A 9,572-nucleotide genomic window follows, 5' to 3' on the forward strand; every position below is an offset into this window, starting at 1 on the left:
GCATCTTCCTGGATGGAGGAGGATGACACACCTGAAACAGAAGATATGGAAAGCATAATGGAGGCTTTGAAACAACTGAAAGACCAAAATAAGAAGCTGGAAGACCAAATGAAGAACTGGATTCCAAAACCAGGAGATGCTAACAAGTATCACACAGCAGAGATTCTTCCTTGGGCCACATTAACATCTAATGCCGTAGGACGACAATATGTCATGCCTGTAATGACCCTCAGAGGAGGACAAGTTCAAGGCCCCGATGGACAGACGGCAGTGGTTGTGGGAGGAGTAGCTGATGTTGAATACACCAGAGCACCACGGGTGTTTCATAATGAAGGGCCTATGACAGTTAAATGTCAGTCCCTGAATGGGGAAGGGAAAGAGATAACATCAGCCGCAGAGGAAGGCTTGCCTTTGCCTTCTTGTTCACATGAGGGAGGAGACAGGCCAAAAGCCGAAGCATCAAGAGAAAGCCTGCCAGACCAGACTGGAGAAGCGGATTGGACCCCAACAAACGAGAAAATGATTTCACCGGTGGAAAGGATGGCACAACCGGCTTTCATCGGACTGCCAACACCAGCAAGAGAAGAGCAGGCCCAAACCAGGTCAAAACACTCCAAAGCAATAGCCAAGTCAGACACATGGGCAGGAGAAGTATTCGGACGAATGCTTGAAGCCCCGCAAGGGCTATTGGAAGTATTAAATACACTGAAGACCGTAAAGGACAAAATGACCAAAAGCATGGCAGAAGAGGAGAGCGACAATGATTCATCTACCACAGAGGAGGAAGAAGATGATGAAGATAACGACAGAGGAGGAGTCGCGTCAGAACCAAGTATAGCCAGGAATCTTAGGTCAAGACAGGTGAAAAAAGAGCAGGGACAGAGAAGGCCTATTTTTAAGAGTTCAAAAGGCAAGGGAAAATTGGGACAGTGTAAAACTGTGACCAAAGCAGAAAAAGCTGCGGGTACTCATTATAATTTGCCTTTAGTGGCTGGTGCAAAAAATGAACCAGTGTACCGCGCTTACAAAGTAAGAGATTTGGAGGCATTGGTTAAACAGCTTCCACCTATAACTGGGGGCGGAGCAAGGTGGTTGCGTGAATTAGGCAGACTAACAGAAGGAGAGGAGCTTGCGATTGGCGATTTTCGCGCCATTTCTGCGCGGTGTATGCTTGGTGGTGGGCTAGCAGATGTAGAGGCTATAGCTCGCACAACTCGCCATGCAAATGATTTGCCTTATCATGAAGTGCAATGTGCTTTGTCTGACGCAGTCCGTGAAAAGTACCCGACCCCTAATACAGGAGCCATACCTAAAATAATTTGGGACCCCCAAAACACACCTAGAGAGTTTTTAGAAAAAGCCAGAGATCAGTGGTTGTTAGAAACAGGTACCCATCCGGGTAGAGAAGGTGAGCATCGGGCATGGTTTCGCTCAGCGGTGCTGGCAGGGCTGCCAAACCAGGTCACAGAAGATCTACAGAAAAACCCAGATTTTGCCGTAGCAGATTCGGTGCAGTGGGAAAGACACGTCTCACATCGTTTGCAGCTGGAGCAGGACAGGGCGAACAAGCAGAAAAAAGAGTTGGAGGAGGCACAAGCGTCTCTACTCAAACTACAGTTGGTGGAGGCCAGAAACAAAGCCAGCGAAAAGAAAAAAGAGGAAAAAGAAAAAACAGAAAAAATTATGATAGTTGCGACCCAGCCTGGTCCTGGGCCTGAATGGCCAGATAGTGGCCCGGGTCCCTGCACTAATGACGGATGGCCCGCCAATGCACCAAGGCAGAACCAACCCACAGGGAATTGGGGAACCGGTGGATCGTACAGAGGGCGTGGTGGCTCAGCGGGGGGAGTACAAAGAGCTCGTGACACGGGGAATCTCAGCAGTGTGCCTTGGAATGTCTGTTGGAGGTGTGGAGCAGAGGGTCATTGGAGCAGAAATTGCCCAGAACGTCGACAGAACAATCAAAGAAGAGGCTACCAATCCCAGGCACGTGGAGCTCCGAGAGCAAGAGATGGCTCTAGGGGAGCATATCAGGCCCCAAACCCGAGTGCAGCACCAGCCACGCAGTATCCAGTGGCTGACTGGAGGGAGGACCAGTACTGAAGGGACCCGGAGGGACCAAACAGTATGGTGGTGGCAGATCCCATGCTGTTAATGACTATAGAAGGGACAGAATTGCCCTTCTTAGTAGACACTGGAGCAACATATTCAACCTTGAGAGCAGCACCAGACAGTGCAACGTTGTCCTGCCACACAGTGAACGTGGTGGGTTTTTCCGGGATCCCGACAACTCTGCCAGTGACTGACCCAGCTTTGACAAAGCTGGGCAAGCAGACTTTGAAACACAACTATGTGGTGTCATCGCAAGCGCCAGTAAATCTTATGGGCAGGGACCTGCTCGTGAAGTTGGGCGCCACAATCACATGTTCAGCAGATGGATTATCTGTGACTCTGCCAGGGGGCCAGCATTTTCCGTGCCTGGGAACAAGTTCAAAGACTCAATATCTGCTTCAAGACTGTGAAAGAGCAAAAGTCAACATCTACTGGGGGAGACTAGTGAAAGAGGATGTTCTGAGGCAATTTCAGCTGTGGAGACCCTGGATAATGAGCTTGGCAGTTTACTCCCCTCCGCGCGACCCTTACCACGTTACCCTGTTTTATGATAAAGAGAATGACGACACCTATCGTGAATTATTTCAATCTGATCTTGAAGGTCAGACGTGGAATGTGCAAACACATGACATCTACATCGGACCAGAAGGTGTAGCCGCGGCTGTGAAATTAACTGATGAACAACTGCCTTGGTACAATGTGGAAGAAAATTCAACCCCTCACATTACATTGGCGGTCCACCAAGGTCATGGTGCAGGTGATCTAGGTCCAATGGTCAGGCGAGCACTGGACGACACAGGGTGGCAAAGAACCCAAATTCCTAACTTATCTTATGCTCCAAATTGTAAAACATATCGCATAACTTGTGCCTGTGAGGATACAGTGATCTTGGAACATAAAGAAATTTCAAAAACACATGGTGAGGAGTGTGTAGATCATCCTCACGCAGTTGCTGGACTGTCGAATCTGCCTGACAGTCTATGGTCAAAAGGGCCCACGGATGTTGGCCTAGCTAAGTGTCCTCCTGTCTTGTTCCAGCTCAAGTCACACACACCAATCAATAGACCACAGTATAAACACAAACCTGAAGCAGAGGCAGGAATTACAGAAACAATAGAAGGCCTGCTAAGGGCCGGGGTGTTAGAGCCCTCTCACTCACTGTGGAACACACCAATTCTACCAGTGGAGAAACATGGAACAGGAAAATACCGTATGGCACATGATTTGAGAGCCATTAATGAAATATTGCTCTCTACTACTGCACCGGTACCAAATCCGTACACAGCTTTATCAGCTATCACATGTGACCAAAAGTGGTTCACGTGCATTGACCTGGCAAATGCATTCTTTTGTCTTCCTCTGCATGAGTCACTCAGAGACATTTTTTCATTTACATACAGAGGCCAACAACTCAGATACACACGTTTGCCACAAGGCTTTGCACTTTCTCCAGGCATTTTCAATCAGGTGCTTAAAGAAGCCCTGTCGTCATGTAATTTGCCTAATGATTGTACATTAATACAATATGTTGATGATCTTCTCATTGCAGCCCCGTCAGCAGCGGATTGTTCAGCGGCATCGTTCGTTGTGTTGAATAGGTTGGCGGAATGTGGCTTTAAAGTAAGTAAAGACAAGCTGCAGTTAGTTCGCCCTGAAGTGACCTTTTTGGGCCGGGTAATCGCACACAAATCAGTGGGTTTGATGAACACACACAGAGACCAAATTTTGACACACCCAAAACCGCGAACTGTGAGAGAAATGCTTTCTTTTCTTGGTTTAAAAGGTTACAGCAGGCAGTTCATTCCGGATTATGCAGGAAAAACTGCCCCTTTAAGGGGCCTAATGAAGCAAGTTGGTGTTCGAAACTTTAAGGCTGAGTTACCTTGGACGCCTGAAGCTGAAGCCGCATTTATTAGGATGAAACAGGATTTGTCAAGGGCCTCAGATTTAGCCACACCCAATTATGATGAGCCATTCTATTTAGATGTTTCTGAAACAAACTCAATTGTAAATGGAGTGTTGTTTCAGGAAAAAGGGGGGGGTAGAGAAGTGCTCATGTATGTTAGTGTAAAACTACATCCAACAGAAGCAAAGCATCCTACATGCACACAACATGCAGCAGGGGTCGCTAGAATTATCCAAAAAACAGCACATGTAGTGAGAGAACACCCATTAAAAATACTCACTACACATAGCATAGTGGCATACGTGAATTCACAAGCATTTTGTATGTCACCACGGGCACAACAGAGACTGAGCAAAGTCTTAGAGGCCCCAAATTTGACATTCACACATGAAGGAATTAACATGGCAGATTTAATGGGTGTAGGGGAACCACATGACTGCGCCAAAAGAGCACAGATCGAGGAAAAGATTAGAGAGGACCTGAAGGCCGAACCCATACCGGGAGCTGAGGATTGGTTCACCGATGGATGTTGCCACCGAGACGAAGGAGGACTGAAAGCAGGGTATGCGGTGGTCTGCAGAGTAGAAGGAGATTATCAGGTCAGAGAGTCAGGAAGGATTGAGGGAAAGCAGTCGGCCCAGAGAGCTGAAGTGATAGCCTTAGCTCGAGCTTTGAGACTAGCCAAGAACAGGAGAGTGAACATCTACACCGATTCGGCATATGCGTTTGGAGCAGCGCATGTGGAGCTGCCTCAGTGGAAAAGAGCAGGATTCAGAACAGCAACCAATGCACCTATCTCCCACATACATGAAATGGAGGAACTGGAAAAGGCCTTGGCTGACCCAGAGGAGGTGAGCATTATAAAATGCAAAGCTCACTCCCAAGGAACCAGTATGGTGGAAAAAGGAAACCAGAGAGCAGACGAAGCCGCAAAGGAGGCCGCAGGCTACAAAGGACAGAGACAAATGATACAGGTAACATCAGAAGAAGAGATACCTGTTGACCTGATTGAGGAAGTTAAACGGGCCCAGGAGGAGGCATCCCCAGAGGAAAAGGGGGTGTGGAAGAACAAAGGAGCCTGGCAGGATGGACATTTGTGGAGGGGGCCAGACGGGCGCCCCGTGCTGACAGCCAAAATGGCAGAACAGAAGGTGGATGAAGCCCACGGACTTGCCCACGTGGGGAGAGCCCAGATGGAAAGAAATCTGTGTCATTGGTGGCATCCTGAGCTGCGAGGAATGATAAGGGAGAAGGCCAGGATGTGCTTAATCTGTGGGGCACACAATCCTAAGCCAGCAGTAAAACCGGAAGTGGGTAAGTTTCGGCCCCCTGAGAGGCCGGGAGAGGAGATTGTTATTGATTTCACTGATATGATTGATTCCGGGCCGGGCGGTGTAAGATATTTGCTAGTGTGTGTTGACGCTTTGACCGGCTGGCCAGAGGCCTGGGCTACAAAAAAGGAGGATGCTAAGACTGTCATTAAGTGTTTAATCAATCATTACATTCCCCGTCATGGGTTCCCAAAAAGAATCAGATCAGATAATGGAACCCATTTTAAAAATCAAGATTTGGAAAAAGTAGAAAAAATGTTGGGCGTCCAGCATAAATTTGGAACGGTCTATCATCCTCAGTCTCAGGGGAAAGTAGAAAGAATGAACCTAAATTTGAAAAACAAATTGGCAAAAATCTGCGCGCAAACAGGGCTAAATTGGGTCGCAGCCCTGCCGGTTGCGTTGATGACCATAAGATGTTCTGTTAATCAATCCACAGGTTTTACACCATACGAGCTGCAAACCGGGAGACAGTTTCCGGCACCTTGGACGGTGGGCTCGGGTGAACGGGACAAAAAGGGGAACCGGTCCCACGCAGACTACTGGAACGAGCTAAAGGCGCTAGTGTCCAGTTTCACGAAACAGGCGGCTTGTAAAGGGCCCACAGGAGAAGGAGAGGTCCCGGACGCGAAAACAGTGTGGCTGAGAGTCATCAAACGAAAGTGGAAGGAGCCCCGCTGGACTGGTCCATATGAGGTATCGGCTCGGACGGCGACAGCGGTCCAACTGAAGGGGAAAGGCGACACCTGGTATCACTGGACGCAGTGCGCAGCTGCGCACGAGGGCTTGGTGAGGAAGGATCAATCTCAACCCGACGCAGGTGAAATTGAGCGGCAAAATAATCCCTCACACCTGTGCAACGGACCGACCGGTAGTCTACCCGGAAGGTCGAAGAAAGAAGAGCAGCCAAGGAGGAGATCGCCGCGCCAACGAAAAGGAGCGGTACCACACTGAACACCTAAAACAAGAGAGAGGCTCTGATAAAGGGCTTTGAACTTTTTACTACACCATAACATTCACATACCACCATGCCATCACAACAATTAGACACTGGTGATGAAAGAAGAGTCTCAAAAGCCATCACAATGTTTAAAATTATTATGAGTTTGATGTTAACTATGTTGCTAATCATGGCTATTTGTTTTTTGATTTGTTTGTTGCAGACCGACCCGGGAAACCAGTCTGAGCACGGAGGCCATGCCAGTCCGGCGTTGTTTGATACACCAAGTACATCACACGTGGTCCATAGTGATTTAAGGTTGCGGGCAAGAGTGAAGCGCGAGGTCTCTGGTAAAAAGGATGAGTGTCTCAGCACATATGGTGGTTTAGAATTAGATTATGTTATTGGCTCCACAACTTCCTTTACGTTTGATCTGTGTGATGTTGTTAATTGCAGGGACGTCGGCAGTGCTTGGAGGGGATACAATGTGTGGGTCTGTTGGGATTATTCAGTGAGTACGCACTGTGAGAGGGGAAATCGTCCATATGACAGCTGGTGCCGTAATTGGGACCAGGTAAGGGGTTACACTGGGCAAAATTGGGAACCGTTAGAATCAGGATCAGAAAACGGGCTTAAACTACAGAGGGATTTTAGCCCCTCTGGAAACGCGTTAACTTTATCATTGGGGAATTGGCATCGCAAACAATCTATGTATTTAATTTTGGGGGTGGAAATAGCGGGGGTTGATCCAAAAGGGTTAATTAAAGTTAATTTCCTAGAAAAAACTAATCGCGTACCGTCAGGTAGAGAAGACATAACAACTCGTGTGATTTCTACTCCCACCAGCTCTGTTGCATCTTTTACAGGGCAGGAAGGGAGCGGGTCATCGGAAGCTATACCAGAGGAGCACGAACCAAGGGAGAGGCGAGTAGTGTCGGTGGACTACACCACCCTGAAACCTCAGGATTTGATTGAACGCGCTACCGGGTTCAGTGACAGTAACATCTGGCTGGACTGGATAGCCCAAAATGCTAGAGAACAAAAAGTGGCTAATTGTGTAGCCTGCGCTTCAGCAAGGCCGCGTTTATTTATAGAGCCTGCACCTCTGCATCCAGAGGATCAGTGGGGCTATAATTGTATGTTGCAAATAACTAGAGGAGCTGTGAATACGGGGAACTGCACTGTGTTGTCCAGTCTATTTCCCCCTATTGGCAAGCTCACGCAAGTAGGGCCGTTTATGCCCCGGAAAGATAATTATACGTGCTTTAAGTTTACCACAGATAAAGTTAAATATCGGTTGGGGGAAATTGACCCCAGTTGGTGTTCGGTCACCCAGATTGGGAGGACCACCAACAATGTGAGTGATGCAGCCACCCTAATTGGAACTTGGGCTAGGAGCGGGCTGTATTACTATTGCGGGCACAGGACTCTACTGGTACGTGTTCCTCTTGGGAGCGTGGGGACGTGCGCGATGGTGAGACTAGGAGCGCCACTTATGCTAATCGGAAATAAGGTAAAATCAATTCCCTCACACAATACGCGCACTTTGGCAGCCAAGCGCAAAAGACACATTTTGAGAAAGAGAGGAATACAAGACACAAATGTTTATGACCCTAGAATGAATTCCCCCACCTGGATCGACTCCATTGGAGTGCCCAGGGGGGTTCCAAATGAATTTAAACTTATTGACCAAATAGCAGCCGGGTTTGAAAATATTCCAATAATTTCTGCTTTCTTTCCAGTGACTCCAAACAAGAATGTAGATAGGATTAATTATGTTCATTACAATGTACTGAGGCTCTCTAACCTGACCAGAGACGGATTGGAGGGGCTAGCGGAGCAGGTGGGTCCGACCTCGTTAATGGGAGTGCAGAATAGAATGGCCCTTGACATGTTGTTAGCGGAAAAGGGGGGCGTGTGTGCTATGTTTGCTGACCAGTGTTGCACCTTTATTCCAAACAATACTGCTCCAGATGGGTCGGTAACCAAGGCTCTGGAGGGCCTAAAGAGCCTTTCTGTAACTATGCATGATCACTCCGGTGTTGGTAATCCGTTAGAAGGCTGGCTGACCTCAGTGTTCGGACGGTGGAAGGGGGTCATCGCTTCGGTCATGTTTTCTTTGTCTATTGTGGTGGGTATTATGGTTATTTGTTGTTGTCTCATCCCTTGTGCCAGAAGAATGTTCAAAAGTATGTCTGTGAAGGCAGTGGACCCTGGAGTCATTACTCCAATGTCCATGATGCCAATGATGCATGTGGAACTGAATGTGTAGGCCAAGGAGGGACACAACTGTTTGTGACCTCTGGATTCTCCAGAGGTCAACAGAGGGAATTGTAGAATAAGGAGGGGATGTTTTTCTCATTATCATTTAATATTTTAATATGTCATTATTAGTTCCTTAGAAGTATATAACCAGCTTTGCATTAAGCATAAATTGAAGTTTTTGATCTTACATTATTCTTTGCATTACAGTGATGGTGATAATTTTAATTTGATCTTTCTTACAGGTATCAGAATAATAACATGATTTTCCATTGCAGATGTAACCATGATCATTCCATACACATTGCAGTTTGTTGCTCATTCTAGAGTTGTGCTCAAGGTAATTAAAGGTTAAAAGCTACAGCCAGCGCGAGTCTGGCTGATCTATGGAGGGCAAAGGCTTTGAGCTTGGAAGGCCGCACGCGCTTACACAGCACTTATAAGATGTCATTCTTGGTGATTTTGTGCTTAGTCATGTTTTAATATGTTTTAAGTAGAAGTAGCTGATCCAGCAATATTCATTTAATATTATATACTTGATTTAGAGCAATACACACTGATGGTCTTAATAAATGAAAGAGTCCTTGTAGCTGCCATGTTGTGTCTCAGCAGGGTACAGACGGTTCCAGGAGAAAGGGGGCAGTTAGCGTCTGCCCTCGGGAAGGAGACAATGTTATTCTTTGTGTTAAATAAAATTGTCAACATTGATTGTATTACACCTGTCACTACGCATGAGGGGGCGTTCTAATACCCTGATTTCATAAAACTATGGAAATGTGTTTTTTGAGATGAGATCTGAGACTGTCTGCATACAGTGTCCATCTCCCACGTGTGTGATCATTAAATCATCGTTTGACTCAACCCGACCGGACCAGTGTTGTTATTGTGGGTTTTTCCTCTGGTGTCCATCTCCAATATTTTTGAACCATAACAGGTTCAAGAGAATGAAAAGTGTGGGACGGGAAAGCAGCAGGGGAGCCTGGGGAGGCTCCATCACCAGCCAGCCCACCAAGATCAGAAA

General features: G+C 47.2%; 1 protein-coding gene across 1 annotated transcript; it reads left to right on the forward strand.

Annotated features, from left to right (window-relative positions):
* The first annotated feature begins 5,154 nt into the window (after positions 1–5,154).
* LOC146620597 (uncharacterized) lies at positions 5,155–6,396 on the forward strand. Its single transcript, XM_085369751.1, has 2 exons — positions 5,155–5,332; positions 5,789–6,396. The coding sequence occupies exons 1-2, from the start codon at positions 5,155–5,157 to the stop codon at positions 6,301–6,303; spliced, it is 693 nt and encodes a 230-aa protein (XP_085225877.1). The 3' UTR covers positions 6,304–6,396.
* Positions 6,397–9,572: the final 3,176 nt, after the last annotated feature.

Source organism: Diplotaxodon limnothrissa, linkage group LG13, assembly GCF_057381915.1.
Source record: "Diplotaxodon limnothrissa isolate DT_005_m linkage group LG13, D_limnothrissa_male_GT1.1, whole genome shotgun sequence".
NCBI classification, from domain to species: domain Eukaryota; kingdom Metazoa; phylum Chordata; class Actinopteri; order Cichliformes; family Cichlidae; genus Diplotaxodon; species Diplotaxodon limnothrissa.